The sequence below is a fragment of the Psammomys obesus genome, unplaced genomic scaffold (assembly GCF_907164565.1).
Source record: "Psammomys obesus unplaced genomic scaffold, mPsaObe1.curated_primary_1811, whole genome shotgun sequence".
NCBI classification, from domain to species: domain Eukaryota; kingdom Metazoa; phylum Chordata; class Mammalia; order Rodentia; family Muridae; genus Psammomys; species Psammomys obesus.
In genome coordinates, this window is record NW_026585504.1 from 9781424 (window position 1) to 9801030 (window position 19607).

At 40.8% G+C, this 19607-nt stretch overlaps 1 protein-coding gene across 1 annotated transcript in view; it reads left to right on the forward strand.

Moving 5' to 3' along the window:
- Positions 1-19607, forward strand: part of Atp8b4 (ATPase phospholipid transporting 8B4 (putative)) — a 175449-nt gene that overhangs the window by 23424 nt on the left and 132418 nt on the right. The window contains exons 3-4 of the mRNA XM_055601660.1: positions 15877-15990; positions 18869-18967. Of these exons, the coding sequence (XP_055457635.1) occupies positions 15877-15990; positions 18869-18967 (213 nt within the window). The remainder of the gene's footprint in view (positions 1-15876; positions 15991-18868; positions 18968-19607) is intronic.

Sequence of the window (19607 nt, forward strand, 5' to 3'; positions counted from 1 at the left end):
AAAACCCTGTTGATTATAAGTAGCTGGAGGATCGTTAAGAAAGTGGTTTTGTTCTTTCTCCCCTTTTACAATCCACTAGGCTATACATGACATGCAAAATATTATTTTCACATTATGATGCCTTACTTTCAAACTCATCACTGACATTAGGATATACTCTATATTACCCAGCTATAGATTATCACCCTGCAGGCATAGCACCTTCCCTTACAAACTAGGAATGTAGGAAAGTTTGACTATTTGGTCAGACATCAAACACTGAGGTACAACTCCACAGGACGGAATGCTTAGATTACTATAAACTCAGCAAGTATAATGCTACCAAATGTTATCAACATTACAATGAGTATAACATCTTACCAAGTTCATATATGCAGGAAGTAACACAGGCCTGAGTCCTGGCATGATAAGTTCCAAGAGCTTCTGATGGCCAACATGACACACCAAGCACAGAGCCATAGCACTACACACAGACCTGGCTGCACTGGTAAAGATCTTGTAGGCATACTTGCAGCATTCATATGCCCCCAACTAACTGGCAAATCTCTCAAAGCACACTCCACCACGCAGGGCATTTGTTCTCTGCTTGCCAAATGCGGTTCTCCTTTAACACAGTTTCTCGTATTGTGATGCCCTCCAACCATAAAATCATTTTTGTTGCTACTTCATACCTGTGCTTTTGCTATCATTATGAAGCACAATCTGTGTTTTCAGATGGTCTTAGGTGACCCCTGTGAAAGCGTCACTCGACCTCCCAAAGGGGTTGAGAACCACTGATAGAGAGGCATAGTTTGGTCACATTACAGGAAATGTTACTCACATGATTAGCAACTATATTTGGGCTCTACCTGCTCAACACTGTCTCAGCGTCTGAAATGTGTCAAGGCTGAAGAGGATGTCTGATTCCTCGCACTGGTAGCCATTGGGCAACGGTGCCCAGGAGCTGTAATGAATTGTGCTGCTGCTAGTGCAGCAGGACCTGCCCTGCTGGCTCTGCATTGTGTGGGGTGTCAGATTTCAGGCTGTGTTATTGTGAATTACCAGTTTCGTAAAGTAATATTTTTGACTGAAGTTACTCTCCTTTTTATGTAGAACAGCTCTTGTCACTGCTGTGATTGATTAAAAGAAACCTGAAAGAAACAACCTAAGAGAAGAAAGCTTTATTCTGGCTTATTGTCTTAGAAACCTTAATATTTTCTTAAATATATTTGTATGTTATTCTGTGAAATAACATATAATTGGAGTTAGAGGAATAAGATAGGTGATCCCTGATGGTAGAATTTAGGGGCTCTGTTTTGGCTGCTTCCGGATGGATTTCAGCTAAGACTAAAGGACTGGAGAGGAAGAGGAAGAGAAGCAACTGCCCCTGTAAAGACAACCACAAATTCAGTTTCCTTTGTATTCAGTGCCCTTATGAAACAGGCCCATAATCACCACATGAACCAAGTGGGGCAACTTAATAACAATTTCGAAGCTAACGGAAAACCACTATCTTCAACTGTCACCAAGTGGTTTTTTTTTTTAAATCACCTTTTGTAGTTTTATTTATCAGCCCAAACAATATGGTTCTATGATCAGATTGTTAAAAATCACAGTAATTGTCAAACCTTACATTTTGTAATTAGAAGATCAATCAACTTATTTACATAAAAATATAGTATCTAATTTGTGTCGACTACCAATGCTCAGATTTTTGTATTTTTCATGTGACTATGTTTCTTCTTTGTAAATATTTATGGTAAAATATTTTGAAATATAAATTGTGGAATGGTTAAATCAAGTTAATTAACATATACATTGCTTATTATACTTACTGTTTTGTGGTGATAACACTTAACATATACTCAAAAAAAAGTTGTGTTTGTTGTTTTTGAGTTTTGAGACAATGTTTTACTTTGTAGCTCTGGCTGTCCTGGAACTCACTATGCAGACCACGTTGGTCTGAAACTCACAGCAATCCTCTTGCATCAGCCTTCCAGTACTGAGCTTATAGATGTGACATAGACAAGCCACTAGGACTTAAATTTCAATTTTAACACTTAACAAGTGTGCTGCTTTGGAGCTGTTTGTATGTTTGTGTCTTTGTGTGACATGAGTGTTAGGTGACATGGTAGTTGAAAGGCTGTGTGTGCAGCATCCCAAGAGTGTTCTGGCTTGATGAATGGGAAATTCTTGGGGAATTAAACTTAGTATAGCAAATGATTTACTTGTCTGGACTGGTGGTTTGAATCAGTAGCTGCTGGTACCTTAGGCTAGATGTGTCCTGACTGCTCTGGTTTCACGTATGCCTTCCTGGTTGTAAACTTGTGGGTCCAGCTTTAGGTGTCCAGGTGCCATGGAGATAAGTAGGCGAGGTGATACTATTCTGTGTCAGTTGTGGCAAAGTACAGGGACAGAAGGTTGTTTTGAAGATGTATTTTTGTTGTTGTTGTTTTTGGTTTCATGTGTTTATGTGTGGGTAGGTGCTGATGGCCTGCACAGGCCAGGAAAACTTACTGGATCACCTGGGGCTGGAATTATAGGTGGTTGTGAGCTGCCCTGTCAGGTCCTGGGAACTGAGCTCAAAACCTCTGTGAGAATAGTAGACCATCATAACTGCTGAGCCATCTCCCCAGAGAATTGCTTTATATAAAAGGAAAAACCTGGCTGGTTTCTCTAGTACTGCCAAGTTAGCTTATGGTCATTGAAGCTTAGTGGAGAGTTATTTTTAAAAACTTTCCCTGCTTACTATCCTACAGAATTCTAAATATATTCTAATTGTGTTTATAACCTTCTAGAATAGGGGGAGTCACTAGCCCCCTAAACACTGCGCTGCCTTTGGATAATGTATTTAATTGGTATATTCACTCTACATATTACCAGGCTTTATAAGGACATTTTAACACGAGCATATGAAATATGTTGATTGTGTTTCCTAACATGCTTCTACCTTCCCTCTCTCCTAACTCCTCATGTTAGTCTCTTCTCTGGACACTGTTACTTCTACTTTCATTTTATATACATACATACATATATACATACATACATACATATATACATACATGATTTTGTATGTCTATATAAAATTAAGATTCCCAAGTGATAGCAAATATAGCATACAACATTTGTCTGAGTCTGTCTTAATTCATGTAATTTAATACTCTCCAGTTGCATTCATTTTCCTAGAAACAACGTAAGTTCTTTTGAGACAGGGTCTCACTAGGTAGCCTTGTTCGGCCTAGAACTCACTATTTAGATTAGTCTGGTCTAGAACTCACTATGTAGACCAGGCAACCCTAGAACTCACTATGTAAATTATGTTGACCTAGAAGTTACTATGTAGGCTAGGTTGGTCTAGAACTCACTATGTAGACCAGGTTGTCTTAAAACTCACTATGTAGACTAGGCTGGTCTTGAACTCGCAGCAGTCTTCCTGGCTCTGATTACAGGTGTACGCCACCACATCCAGCAGGATAGTTTCATTTCTCTCTATTAATGGAGGCAAATTGATATCCATTTGCTTTATTATCCTCTCCTCTATTCTTTCAGACACTCATTTTGCTTTTTGTTTGGAGGCTGAAGCAGAGCAAATATTTTTCCCAGTTCACATGACAATCCTTCTTATACCTGTGGATGAATGCTATTCCTGACCCCCCTCCCCCCGGAATAACTGCTTGGATTCTATTTCTTTTCAAAAAGCTTCTGCTTTTCTGGGACTGCTTATGGTGGACTGTTCCAGAGTCAAGCACAATATTTTAGATGCTGTTTAACTAGCTTGATGTGGAAGAGAAAGCAGTACTTTCCACAATACTGCAGTGGAAGTATTGATGAGTGGGAGAGAGCAGCAGCTTTTCAGAGATGGTTGACAGTGACCCTCACTTCTATTGTTAGTGACAAGGATTGGCACCCTCTGTCATTAAGTCTCATTTACTATTGTGCCATATGCAGACTTACTGAGCATGACTTCTGTGTCTCCATCAATATCTAAACCAATGAACTAATAGAATCAGCAACTTTGTGTGTGGGGCTAGGCATTTAATTGATTTTCTGATTGCCAGAAAATCAAACTGGCGCTTTCTCAGACAACTAGGAATAGTGCTTCCTCAAGATCCAGCCATACCACTCCTAGGCATATATATCCAAAAGAGGCTCAAGTACACAATAAGGACATTTGCTCAACCATGTTTGTAGCAGCTTTATTTGTAATAGCCAGAAGCTGGAAACGGCCCAGATGCCCCTCAACTGAAGAATGGATGCAGAAATTGTGGTACATCTACACAATGGAGTATTACTCAGCAATGAAAAATAAGGAAATCATGAAATTTGCAGGTAAATGGTTGGACCTGGAAAGGATCATCCTGAGTGAGCTGTCCCAGAAGCAGAAAGACACACACGGCATATACTCACTCATATAGACATGTAACATAGGATAAACCTACTAAAGTCTGTACAACTAAAGAAACTAATCAAGAGAGAGGACCCTGACTAAAATGCTCAATCCCCATCCTGAAAGACAAAGAGGAAGAACATCAGAAGAAGAAGAAGAAAACAGGAAACAAGCTAGAAACCCGCCACGGAGGGCCCCTGAAAGGCTCTGCCCTGCAGATTATCAAAGCAGATGCTGAGAGTTATGGCCAACTGTTGGGCAATGTGCATGGAATCTTATGTAAGAAGTGGGAAATAGTAAGATCTGGAGAGGACAGGAACCCCACAAGGAGAGCAACAGAACCAGAAATTTGAACACAGGGGTCTTCCCAGAGACTCATACTCCAACCAAGTACCATGCATGGAGATAACCTAGAACCCCTGGTTATGTAGCCCATGGCAGTTTAGTGTCCAAGTGGGTTACATAGTGATGGGAAGAGGGACTGCCTCTGACATAATCTGATTGGCCTGCTCTTTGATCACCTCCCCCTGATGGGGGAGCAGCCTTACCAGGCCACAGAAGATGACAAGGCAGCCACTCCTGATGAGATCTGATAGACTAAGATCAGAAGGAAGGAGAGGAGAACCTCCCCTATCAGTGGACTTGGGGAGGGGCATGCGTGGAGAAGGGGATGGGAGGGTGGGATCAGGAGGGGAGGAGGGAGGGGCTTATGGGGGGATACAAAACGAATAAAGTGTAATTAATAAAAATAAAAAATAAAAAAGCCAGATTTTTTTTTTTTAGTTTTTTTCCATTAATTTATTTGTTCACTTTACATCCCAATTGCAACCCCACTCCCTCCTCTCCTTCCACCCCCACCTTCGTACCCACTTCCCCCATGTCCCACCCCACCCAGGTATCAATCCACCCTGACCCATCAAGTCACATCAGGACTAAGTGCCTCCTCTTTCAGTGAGGCAAGATAAGGCAGCCTACTAAGGAAATGGGATCCAGAGGGAGGCAACAGAGTCCAAGTCAGAGACAGCCCCTGCTCCAATTATGAAGATCAAGCAGCCTATCAGCTTTATATGTGTAGGGGGCCTAGGGCCAGTTCATGCATGTTCTTTGGTTGGTGGTTCGATTTCTGTGAGGCCCCATGGACCCAGGTTAATTGTCTATGTAGGTCTCCTTGTAGTTTTCTTGAACTTTCCAGCTCCCTCCCTTGACTCTTTCATAAGACTCCCTGAGTTCTGCCTAGTGTTTGACTGTGAGTCTCTGCAGCTGTTTTCATTATCTGCTGGATGAAGCCTCTCAGATGACAGTTACACCAGGTTCTTGTCTACAAGGATAGCAGAGTATCATTAATAGTGTCAGGGGTTGGGCCTCTCCTTTGAGGTGGGTCTCAGGTTGGGCCAGTCATTGATTAGCCATTCCCTTAATCTCTGTTCTAGCTTTTATCCCTGCACATCTTGTAGGCAGGACAAATGCTGGGTCAAGGGTTTTGTGGGTGGGTTGGTGTGTCCTTCCTTTACTGTAAGTCCTGCCTGGCTACAGGATGTGGTAGCCTCAGTCTTTGTATCCCCCACTGCAAGAAGTCTCAGGTAGGGTCACTTCCATATCTTCCCAGGAGCTTCTCCATCTCAGGTTTCTAGCTTGTCCCAAATATGCCCCAACAGCAATTTTCCTTCCCTCTCCCAGCCTGCTCAAGCCCAATCTCAACTCTCCTCACACCTGATTCCCATCCTAAGTCCCTTCTCCACTCCTCTCTCACCCAGTTACCTCCATCCTTTCCATTTCCAATGTTCCTTTTATTTCTCCTTCTTAGTGGGATTCAAGCATCTTCCCTTGAGCCTTTCTTGTTACTTAGCTTATTTGGGTCTGTGGGTTGTAGCATGCTTATCCTGTACTATATGGTTAATATTCACTTATACGTGAGTACATACCATATATGTCTTTCTGCGTCTGGGTTGCCTCTCTCAGGATGATATTTTCTAGTTCTATCCATTTGCCTATAAATTTCATGATGTCCCTTTTAAAAAAAAAGCTGAGTATATTCCATTGTGTAAATGTACCACAGTTTTTTTTCCATCCGTTCTTTGGTTGAGGGACATCTGAGTTGTTTCCAGTTTCTGGTTATTATGAATAAAGCTGCTATGAACATCATTAAGCAACTGTCCTTGTGGTTTGGTGAAGCATATTTTGGGTATATGCCAAAGAGAGGTATAGCTGGGTCTTGAGGTGGAACTATTTCTAATTTTCTGAGAAACCACCAGATTGATTTCCAAAGTGGTTGTACAAATTTGCACTCCCACCAGCAATGGAGGAGTGTTCCTTTTGCTCCACATCCTTGCCAGCATATATTGTCACTTGAGTTTTGATCTTAGTCATTCTGGTGGGTATATGATGGAATCTCAGAGTCATTTTGATTTGCATTTTCCTGATGACTAAGGACATTGTGCATTTCTTTAAGTGTTTCTTGGCTGTTGGGGATTCCTCAATTGAGAATTATTTGTTTAGCTATGTATCCCAATTTTAAAAACCAAATGGATTATTTGGTTTGATGGTGTTTGATTTCTTGAGTTCTTCATATATTTTGGATATTAGTTCTCTATTGAATGTTGGATTTGTGAAGATCTTTCCCCAATTTGTAGGCTGCCTTTTTGTTTTATTGACTGTGTCCTTTGCTTTACAGAAGATTTTCAGTTTCATGAGGTCTCATTTATTAATTGTTGATCTCAGTACTTGAGATGTTGGGGTTCTAGTCAGGAAGTTGTCTCCTATACCAATGCATTCAAGGCTATTTCTCACCTTCTCTTCTAGTAGATTTAGTGCATCTGGTTGAGGTCTTTGATCCACTTAGACTTTAGTTTTGTGCAAGGTGATAAGTATGGATATATTTGCATTCTTCTACATGTAGACACGCAGTTAGACCAGAACCATTTGTTGTAAATGCAACAAATGATAAATGGGCTGAAAAAGAAATTAGGGAAACAATATCCTTCACAATAGCTACAAACAATATAAAATATCTTGGTATAACTCTAACCAAGGAATTTAAAGACCCATATGACAGGAACTTCAAGTCTGTGAAGAAAGAAAGTGAAGAAGGTATCAGAAGATGGAAAGATCTCCCATGCTCATGGATCAATAGGATTTTATTATTAACATAATAAAAATGGCCATCATAACAAAAGCGATCTACAGATTCAATGCAATTCCCATCAAAATTCCAACACAGTACTTTACAGACCTTGAAAGAGCAATTCTCAACTTCATATGAAAAAAACAATCAAAACAGCAACAACAAAAAAACCCAGGATAGCAACCCTTTACAATAAAAGATCTGGAGGTATCTGCCATCCCTGATTTCAGGTTGTATTACCGAGAAATAGTAATAAAAACTGCACAGTATTGGAATAAAAACAGACAAGTCGATCAATGGAACCGAATCGAAGACCCAGAAATAAATCCACACACCTACAGAAGGCAATGGAATGGACCTCGTCATCTTTGTCCTAAAGCAGATTTGTGCACTGGTTGTTGTTCTTAGCTGGGCTCCCAGTGATGCTTGATGTTTGGCTGGACGATTAGCATATTTTTTTCCTTTACATGGTTTCTCTGTGTAGCCCTTGCTGTATTGGAACTAGCTCTGTAGACCAGGCTGGCCTCCAACTCAGAGAACCACCTCTGCCTCCTGAGTGCTGGGATTAAAGGCAGGTGCTATCAGGCCTGGCATGGATGGATAGCTATTAAATAAGCCAATTCCCATGATTACTTGCTCTGGAGCCTGGGGCATGGACTTTTGTTCAGTGTCTTACAGCATCTGATCAAACGGGCCTCCACACAGACTCCCAGAACATTGTTGGTCCACATAGCACTCACACTGGGTTCTTACAGTCTCTTATTGAATCTCTGTGTAAGCCTTGCAGAAGGTTATGGGCTCTTTTCATTCATGTTGTTAGGATGTCTCATTGTCAGCCCTGAAGCAAAGTTAGGGCTGAGTTTAACTCAGATCATCTTGTCCAGCCTCAAAATTTAGTGAAAATTCATTAAACTTTTTGCACATTCCCTGACCACAAAATATAGAATGACATTTTATTTATAAACTATTATTATTTTAATGATACAACCTACTTTTTTGCTCTTATTTCTGACCCACTCCTCTGTTTCTTTTCGCTCCCAACACCTTCTCCCAGACAAACTTCATCCAACAAAGATACAAAGGCAGGTATTGTGAATTTGCCCGAATTTGGATTTATTGCCTAATCCTTCCTGTGAAGGGCCTGTAGGCCAGGAAGGTTGGGGCTGCTGCAGGAGCAAGGAGAGATGGAATGGGGCCACAGAGTACCACGAACTTCCTTCTGATCTCCAGTTGTAACCTTTAAGGGTATGGCTTGAGGCTGCATTATTTATGTAGAACCCTGACCTAAGGAGAGTCCTTGGAACTCTGGACAGTTTTTGTTAACCAGACTCTTACACTGTGCCTTTCTTATTGTCATAAATGGTGAATGCCTGAAGTTTGGCCCAGTTCCCAGACTGTACAGTAGTGTGAACATGGTCTATTTAGCTCGAATAAACAATTTCTATGGGCTTCATGCTCTCAAACCACTCTGTACTTAAGAAAACGAGCCCACTGATAGGGCTCCCCTACTATCTGCCCCTAGCCTATCAGGTTCCATTAGGACTGTCTGGATCCTCTTTCTCTGTGGCCTAGTAAGACCACCTCACCAGGGGGAGGTGATCAAAGAGTAGGCAACTGAGTTCATGCCAGAGACTGTTCCTGTTCGCCTTACTAGGGAACCCACTTGGAGACTGAGCTGCCTAGGGGAGGGACATAGGTGGGGAAAAGGGAGGAAGGGTAGGACTGGGAGGAGATGAGGGAGGAGACTACAGCCGGGATACAGAGCGAATACATTGTAATTAATAATAATAATAAACAAAATAATAACAGAAACACAAATAAAAAAACAAAACAAAGGGAAAATGAGCCTAATTGAACTAGGTTTAACATCGGCTCAAAGCACTATGCACTTTACATCTAGAAGGCTCTGAAGCTCTGAGGTGGGCTGCAATCAAAGCCATGGGCCTTGCCCTTAGCAGAGGCTGGATGTGTAAGGAGGAGGCACAGACACACCCTGGCAAGCAAGAGTCAAGCAGATCACTAGAATCGCTCCCAGAAAGAGCCACCAAAGTACTGGCTTGCTTTATGCTCTCTCCTCTCTCAAACCCCACCTTTCATAACAGCTGGAATTTTAAGTCCCTTTTCAATGTCACAGAAGAGAAGTTAACAATATGTTTAGAACTATCTAAAATGTTCTGAGTGTTTAAACATCCTGGACAAACAAACAAAGTAGTGTGATTAAATTAACCTCAGAGGAGAATTTAATTTGTTCCCCTGGTAATTGTGCAAAGTAGTCCTTTGTAGATAAATCATTATTCATAGGACATTGCTAGTTCTAGAACAGGATTTCAGATGCTGAGATACTAAACAGAGGCCTGAAGGTGGAAAAGAGAAGACAGTTGTCATGGCTGCCTGGCAGATTTGCTTTGGGAGAGATCAAGACTCAAGGGCTCCTCTGCCACTGCTTCTGAGCTTAGATGGGAAATGAGCTCCCAGAGCAGCTTGGTGACACTCCAGTTCAGGCTGAAAGTGACTGCTCAGGCTGATTGAATTAATGTGAACCCTGTACTACAACGATCAGAGGATCCTCTCCCAAGAGGCAGTCTAGGGATGCCATATTTGTGATTCCCCTGCACACACACAGCATTTTAACACGGGACTCTATGAAACACTGCCTTTAGCAGCAGCCCTCAAAACTGCTCTCAGTTTCGTTTGTTTCCCTATTGCAAAACGATGCAGAGACACACGGGAGATGTCTCCCGGGAGGTTCTGAGGACTGTGGGCTGGGTGCATGGAAGGCGACACCCCCTGACAGTTGTGGTGAAATTGTCTTCTTGAGAGCTCCACGCTTTCCCATCCTGGCTATGCTCATTTCCTATGATCATAACATTGACTGGCCAGCTGTCTTCAAAGTGAGCACAATTTCCCATTTGTGAAAAGAAAGCAGAACTCGGAGTATATCTACGCACATATGATAAATGGTTTATTTTTCTGTAGATACAGTATATGTGTATGAACACATATACGTATACATGTGTATGTATCATACTCATACATAAATGCACTTATGTGTATACGTGTAAAATACTTGTGTACATATATTGTCCTTACCATAGCATACATCTATAGTAAACACGCATCATGAGCAGCCAGATAGGACTGTGCTGCTCATGTACCCCACCCACGCATTCTTTGGGGGCACTTTGCATAAGTACGGTGTGCTTTACACATTTCCTGAGTGGTGCAAATGCCTCCTGGCCACATCCTCCTTTACGAAAGCGGTCTGTGGGCACAGCTTCTCCTTGGTCTTAATTCGATGGTGTAGAGATGCTCTTTCTCTTAGCAGGATCCTTTGTTTCCCTGGAATGTAGATGGTCTCATAACAACTCTACACAAGAGTTTTCCCGTAGAAAGAGCAGGGAGACCTTTATACAGCTGACATGACACAGAAGGGTGTTGGACGAGGGAAGAAGTTTTGATAGTGCTGAAATCATGGGACTCCTGCAAAATCCCCTGGGGTGTGGCCTGTGGCATTCGCAGAATCACAGTGTTTCCAGACAACCCCTAAGCTCTTGAGGGTTACCTTCTGTGATGCAATCTGTTAGGCAAGAGTAGAGTTAAAGCCACGCTCTTACACGGAACACGAATGAACCTCAAATATGTCAGTAATGCTTGTGTCTGGTGTTTGGTTGGTAGTAAAAACAAAACAAAACAAAACAAAAACAACTTCAAACTAACTTAGGCAACAGGTACGAACAAAACATAATTAAAAAATAAGAGACAGTGGAGCCTCAGGAAGGGCCTGTTCTAATTTCTCTCTCCTTTCCTTTTGGGTTTTATTTACCTATTTTTCTGTCAGAGACTCAATACAAGACTTCAAACTCACTACACATCTCAGACTGGCCCGGAGCTTTCTACCTTCCTGCCTCCACCTTCTGAGTGCTGAGAATGTAGGCATGTCCCACCATACTCCTGCTCAGAATATGGGTATGGGCCACGGCACTCACTGCTGAGAATATCAGCATGGGCCAGCTTGCTCACGCTCATTTATTTTCTGTACACACCCTATCCCTGCATCTTCAGTGTTTAGTTTATTATTAGCAGGATCAGGATTCAAAGAATGATACCTGGGCTACTTTCCCCCAGGTTGGGATGCAGTAAGCAAGAGAGAGTTTCTTCAACTTCTAGATTTGACATAGGTCACATGTCATTTTCTCAACTCAAAAATGTAATCGGGAAGATGGGTTGTGTGGTTGGTTTAAGTGAGTCTGAGACCCACACTGGAGTTGTGGATGGGAGTTGAACCCATCATGATAAAGCACGTGTTGAAGGTGATTGAGAAAACAGACAAATGCACCAGCTCTTTACAGCATTAGGTGTGGAGCATAAAAGCATGTACATATATATACAAATATGCACATACATGACATATGTATATAGGCTCATGATATATACCTATATGTGTATATAGTAGCTGAGATGTCACTTATCGGTTTCCACGTCTGGCTGAGGTGGCCCTTCTGTTGTCCGTTAGCAATATGTCGTGGCATTTAGGCTGAAGCCTAACGTATGGGTGTGGCCATCCAGGGACTTTTTTCCCCCTTTGGTACTGCACTGCAAGTGTTTGAGATAGCCCTGGTCCATCATGAACGATGATCAGGAGCAGACTCCGATTAAATGAGTGGACAGAACAAGAAAGAGACCTTTGGTGGATGAACTGATAGACTGGAGTTTTTTCTTATCGTGACAGAGTTTGTCCTGCCTAGCATATTGTATTCATGAATCTCCTTGGGATTATTTCAGGATTCTCTCATGAAGTCTCATGTTTGTATAAATCTTTTGACTTAGCAAAATACTTTCAATTTGAGGTCTCACATCCGTGTTGGTCCTGTAAACACATGTGTGAGATGTTTCTAGGGAAACTCCGAGAAAAGTCTGCAGTGGCTTTGGTACTGATTTAGCAGAGCTTGCTGTTTGTTTGTTTGTTTTTGGCTTTGTTGGTTGTGTTCAGCAATATAGTTATGTGGCATGTGAGATTCTCACTGTAAAAACAAATGCTTTCCAGGTTATTTTATTTGGTGGCCTGTCTCTGAAGAACTTCCCAATTTCACATTATACCTCTTCTTGAGTAGTCAGTACTGAACATATAAAGGCTTGGCCACTGCACTCCTGTTTGGAAAGCTAGTTATCTACTCTGTTAGTCTGCATTGCTGCTTGTCAGGGGTCAGAAGAATTGCTCTCAGTGGACCAGGAGAAGCGGATGAGGAGAAGAGGGAGGGAGGGGCCTTCAATTGAGATATACAATGAATAAATTGTGAAGAAAAAAATTTAAAAAAAAGAAAAAGAAAAAAAGGAGGGGCATTGCAAGAGAATTCAAGGAAGTTGTAATCCAGCGCCAAGCCAACAATAGCCAGAACTGTCACTGAGGCAGGCACCGATGAGGAAAGTGTTTCCTTTGGTAAGAAGGTAGCAGAAGGCTGGGACAAAGAGGGAGGCAAGGAAGGCTGATTACTCTGGAGAGCAAGAGATGCCTCCTTGTACTGGACTATAGCAGCAGCTCAGTGGTGAAAGGGTCCCCATCTGGCATTACCATTCCCAAGCTATGGAACCTTGTGTAAAATACTCTCTCTGAACCTTGGCTTTTCCTGTTATGGAATGAAAACAATAGTATCCATCTCACAAGAATGTTTTGAGGATAGAACAAGTTGCAAAAGGTCAAGTTCTTAAAACAGAGCTCACGGTAAGTGCTTGCTAAACATTAGACATTACCATCACCATTATTTACTGTTATTTTCTATATCACCAACTTGGTCAAACCTCCCCTCATCTCTTAGTTGGATAACTCAAAGTCCTCTGCAAGAAGTCTTTTCAGAGGTATTTTTGTGTGTGTGTGTGAGCTTCAATTTCTTCCCCATTGAGTGATCTTTTAAAATCTTGTCAAGTTACTTCTCCACTAAAAATCTTTCAGTGATTCCTCCTTTGTCCTCCTCCTGATGTTGCCTTCCAAGTGGAAGGCTTCCTTTTGATGAATTACTTACCTGTCCAACCTTCAGAGGAGATAACCTAGAATCCCTGCACAGATGAAGATAACCTAGAACCCCTGCACAGATGTAGCCCATGGCAGCTCAGTCTCCAAGTGGGTTCCCTAGTAAGGGAACAGGGGCTGTCTCTGACATGAACTCAGTGTCTGACTTTTTGATCACCTTTCCCTGAAGGGGGAGCAGCCTTACCAGGCCACAGAGGAAGACAAGGCAGCCAGTCCTGATGAGACCTGATAGACTAGGGTCAGAGGGAAGGGGAGGAGGACCTCCCCTATCAGTGGACTTGCAGAGGGGCATGGGAGGAGATGAGAGTGGGAGGGTGGAATTGGGAGGGGACAAGGAGGGGGTTACAGCTGGGATACAAAGTAGTAATAAATAATAATAAATAAATTAAATTAAAATAAATAAATAAATAAATTAAAAAAAAAGAAATAGTCACTTACTTAAGGTTGGAAGATTGACTGACCTCATTGCCAGACATGATTTCCCTCCTCTTCAGTGGGCCTTCAGTCCAATTAAATAGCTCTTGGTTACTGCCAAGATATAAATGCCACTGTTGTACTCTTAGAGAAACCTTGTGATGTTGATCAGTTTTGTGGTTCATAGGCATACTAGCTGACGCAGGACTTTTGAATGCTCTCTCCTCTTGCCATCTTGCATAGCACCTTCCAGTAGCATATTGAATCTGTGTTTCATCAGGTCTTATTACCTCAATCTCGATATGCTATCTTTGTGGGCAAGATAAGAGTTAAGCCTCATGGGAACATAGATAAATGTGTTCATAAGTGCTCAAATAAAACATTATATTTTCAAAGATTCATGCAAAGGTTAATAGAACATTCAATATAAGTATATTTTGAGTATGTTGTACATGTGCGCATGTACCCACCTTTATTTACTTAGTTATATTTGAGGCAGGGAGCTCAGCTGCCTGTTACCTGCCTGAAGTCTAGGCTGGCTCTCCAGGGTGAGCCCCATGCGTCTACCTGTCTCTGCCTCTCCGACACTGACATCTTCCCCCTGCCCCATTTTGGTACATGGGTTCTGAGGGTGGAAGTCAGACCCTTGTGTTGAGGCAAACCCTTTGCTAACCGAGCTGCTCCCCAGCCCCCTGTATTTCATAGAAAGACTGAATGAAGTGCTAGTACCAATCTGTAGGAAGGTGATTAGTTGTGCACCAGACTTTATTATTTGAGCAATATTTTCTTTTCCTGTGGGTTTGTCCTTTTAAGCGTATTTGTCATTAGTTTCATACTAATACACAAAACACATATATTTGAAATTTCCCGATGGCACAGAGTTGGAAGAAATATTTAATGCTTTTGGCTAATGCATACGAGTTCAAATGATAGTTTAGAGACACATGCAAGATTTTTTTATATTAATATTAAAAGTAAATGCTTAGGTAGAAAAACCAGTTTAATATCAATGTCTATAGAAATCACCTAATGATCGTTTTAGGTGATTAAAAGTCAATATGGAAAGACAGTGAGATGCAATTTCCAAAACACTAATGAAGTGTCAGGGCAACTTAACATAAGCATTTAGAACACAGGACAACGAAGTCTTATTATTGGGCCATGTCTGTACTTTGTATTTGGATGTAGCCATTGTGTCTTAACACAGGCGTAGAGAAGTTGGATGGGTGCTGAAGAGAGTGATGGGGAAAGAATAGCTGTAGAAAGTCTTGGAGAAGCTTCAGGGTTTGGGAGTGTGCGACAGGGACAGAGGGTGTAGTGTATTGTATGAACAGCTTCAAATATTGGGATTCTATCACCAGAAAAAGCCTTAGACTTGGTATAAATGATCTGCAGGGCACACCTTGGCATAGTGAGACAAACATTTTTTCTTTTTTTGTAATAAGGATTGTTTCTAGTGGTTCCATTCTGAACTAAGGACAGACAACCTTGTAAACAGTGAGTTTTTCATCCCAGAAGATTTCAAGACATAGAAATCCCTTATCAATTTCCCAAGGGAATTATACTTTGGGGAAATAGACCATATTGATCATCACCCAAATGCCTCTAGTCCTGTGACTGCAGCATGAGCTCAGGAACCCTCAAGCAACACAGTGGTCACTCCTGCAACAGCTCCCAAAGAGTGCGTAAGAGGAGGAAATTCTCAGAAGCCAACTTTATAACCCATGACTACACGGGTGATATGGCACTGAGTGATTTGGTCTAGAACTAGGACAACATTATCTTGTGAAATGTGAAGAAGGTCTTGGGCCACGGAGCCTCAGACTTCCTAGACAGCTAGCTGCTCCATCTTGTTCTGGCCTAAGCTGGGCTCAGCTTTGTACGTGTAGTGTAGGAGCCATAATGTGCAATGCCTCGATCCAAAGTAACATGGCCCTGTTTCTTTTTCAGGACAATCGTATCAAAACGTCCAAGTACAACATTCTCACGTTCTTGCCAGTTAATTTATTTGAGCAGTTCCAAAGAGTGGCGAATGCCTACTTCCTTTTCCTGCTCATACTACAGGTAATCTTTCACTTGTATTGTTTCATTATCTATTTGCTGAAAGTACTTATATAATTCTAAAAGAAAAGTTAATTTACTTAGTTAAATGTTCATGATTATATAAGACTACTTCTATTAGATTTTAAATGTTATTAGTACTTTTTGTCTTAAAAATAAGGGAGGGCTAAGAATAGGTAAAATAAAATAGTACATTTATCAACTTAAACACCTAGGTCCTTTCAATAGGCAGCTTTATTAGAACCATATAAGAGTCTCAATTTTATTTGAACCACATGTAAGTCTAATAATTGCTACTCATAACCTTCTTCATTTCCTTATTCTCCTCCATTGACAGGGTGGGACTCTACCTTAATGCTTTAAAGTTTGTGCAACTTAATTTGCCAAATTCCCCTTTAATCTAAGAACAATGGCACATTGTGTGCACTCATAAAAGAAATGATAAAAGAAATGATGTCTGATAGGTTATTTCACTGCAGTGTGACTGTTTTTTTTTTTTTTATCATGTTGAGTGGTTCATTAGTAGTTAACAGCCTTCCCCCATTTAATTGGGGTTAAAATAAAATTTCAATTTAATTGGGTTGAAAATGAAATTGGGTGTAAATGAAATTTCTACTTTAAAGGCATATATCAAGAAAGATCCATACACACATCAAAAGTTCATATCAGCCAGTGACTTATTTGTTTTGTTTTTGTTTTGGATGATGTAATCAGGTCAGATTGGTAGATCCAGGTTAGGCTATGTGCTGTTTATAAGAGCTATGAAGGTGGCTCAGCCTGTGCGAACTAGATGAACAGTGTTGAGTATGATCTGGAGTTGAGTACTATGTAAGATAACCTTTTGGTTGTAAGTGCCAGAGATCTAAATTAGTTTCAGCAGAAGATGAATATATCCCAAGGTGTTATCTGTTTTCCTGTGTGACTGGATCCACTGACAGTAGCCGGAGCTGTAGGACATGGCTTTTCTTTCTCTTTTTTCTTCCACATTGCCTGGTCCTACCTATCTGGTAGTCCTGCCAGCTTCATAACTTATCTTCCAAGGTTTCCAAGTCCTATGAAGGAAAAAAGTGGGGAGAAAAAGAGGAGAGAGAGAGAGAGAGAGAGAGAAAGAGAGAGAGAGAGAGAGAATCACTGTTGCTCAAGAATTTGGTGCAGTTATTGTCTAGAGCATGTGTCAAGACATGGGCCAGAATGGAGTCAGCTCACTAAAACTAAAAGAACTGAGATCAGAGGGTTTCAAAACTCCCCTCAAAAAATGCTGTAACTGGATACTGATTGTGAAACAACAACAACAACCCAAACCAGATCTAACCGAATCAGACCAGGTTAGATTAAACTAACCAATCAAAAGAGCCTAATAAATGAACAAATTGCTCTTCATGAAAGGAAATGTAGATCCGAGGTCTCTCCTCCTGTCAGCATCATAGAATTGCTTTTGCATTCTTGATGTGACCTTTCACACCATTTCGGAATTTTGAATTTATTTTTCTAATGGCATTCTTACTTAGAGTCTCAGGCTTTTGTTCATTCAATTTTATATTTGGAAGGAACATTTGAGATGATTCTGTTCAATATTATTTATTGATGAACATCGAGGAACCATGAAGGTGAGATTACATGTAAAGCAATGGATTAACAATGATGAGAAATTGTGGGTTTTTCTGCTATTCACTCTGTGTTTCAGCTGCATTTTCAAGAACCTTTTGCTTTGTTTTCTTATTGTGTCTCTTAAAGTTATTTTTATTTAAATTATCATGTTATAATATATATGTTTGTGAACTATAGAGTTTGAGAATTCAGATTATGCACACAATATGTAATGATCAATTCAGGGCAGTTAGCTTTCTATATCTTAGGTATTGACCAGTCCTTTGTGTTAGGAAGACTTGAACTCCTGTTTAACCTATTGTCACCTAGTGGGTTGTAGGATGATGGAATTTATGTTTATCACCTCAGGGTTTTTTTTTTTTGAGATTTAAAAACTGCACAGAATCTATTATATAAAATTGATTTAGTTTTGAATTATTTATGGAACTTGATCTTTACCCCCTGACAGTCTCTGCCTGATGGTCCTGAAGCAGGTCCCAAGTGAATACAATTTGATTAAAAAAAAAAACAAAACTCCACTTGTCTAAGATGGTCACATGCTTGTTACTACATCTGTCTTAGGTAGCACCAGAGATCCATGCACAAGGGAATAGGGTGGGAGTCAAAGAGACTTAGGTACATATTTCAGCAGTGTGTGTGCCTGCCTTAAACACTTCAGTTGTAAAGTTGGGATAGGAAAATAAGGGCATGATGTCAGCTCTGCAGAGTTTTCTGACTCTAGGTCACCAGACACAATGTATTCAGTTAGAACAGGGGAAGAAGTATTTATGTGGGTACATAGCCTATGGGTTTGTATAAAACATTATAGCATAGAAACTAACTCAACTTTTCAGAGCATCCAGTGATTTAAGATGGAAACACCTGGCTAGCCTCTGTTAAGGTCGATGATCAAAGGCTTTTCTGGCAAGGGTTGTGAGGAGGGGTTGGTAACTTACCAAAAACTGAGATGAGAAGCAGAGGGATTGGTGATGCGGAGCAACCTCATGAAAGATGCATGCCTGTGACAGAGCTCAAGGGTCCCGCTTGTCAGCTTGCTTTAAGTTTTCATTATCTTATTTTATTTTTATCAGATAGTCTGAAAATTGGCATAAAGGCATTTCTCTATATGTTTTGTGGTTGAATGCATATAATTAAATCATGTTAGCTACTTTTGTAGAAATAGCCAAACATAACCCCATTTATTACTGCAAGTCTTATACAATTAATTGACAAAGTCTGGAAGATGCATTCCTTAATTTAAGAACTCTTGGACTACTGAAGATGTTTGTTTCAGCTCATTCCAGAAATCTCTTCCCTGACGTGGTTCACCACCATCGTGCCACTAGTCCTGGTGATCTCGATGACAGCTGTCAAGGACGCCACCGATGACTATGTGGGTATTCACTCCTGACAGTGCTTGATGTCTCAGTTTTAATCCTATTTCTACCTTTTCAGAAATAGAAGCCTACCCAGTGCCGCTAAGGTATTGTTAAGTATGAGGTAGAGAGGAAGATTTGCAATTACCAAGTCAATTTATGTGATGTTCTCTCACAGGTGTTGTATGTACAATTTTTAATAAATCCGTAATTTGATATGAGTCATTTAAAATTGCCCCCACACATATGTGTAAGGCAATTGTCTTAATGTGGTGTGTTTCTGTCTCCTAATGAAGTGCCTAAGATATTTCAAGGGACATTTTGATACTATGCCATCTAAGGTTGAAAAAGAGAAAGCCTCACAGAAGTATAATGTGTATGTATACATGTATGTATGTGTATGTTTATGTATGTATATACACAGACACACACATATATCATTTTGAAATACAAATAGGAAATCATTTACTCATGATTATGGTTTGTTGAATTAAAGCTTCATGCCTCTGAAAGCACTCCTGTTCATCTGCGGGTGTGCACTAATAGGCCGAGATGTCTTTGTCTCTAGGTTAACTTATTGTCTCTACGTTATTTGTGTGTCTAATTTTGTCTCTTGTTATTGGACCTTGACAGTTCATATAGAAACTCTTATCAATG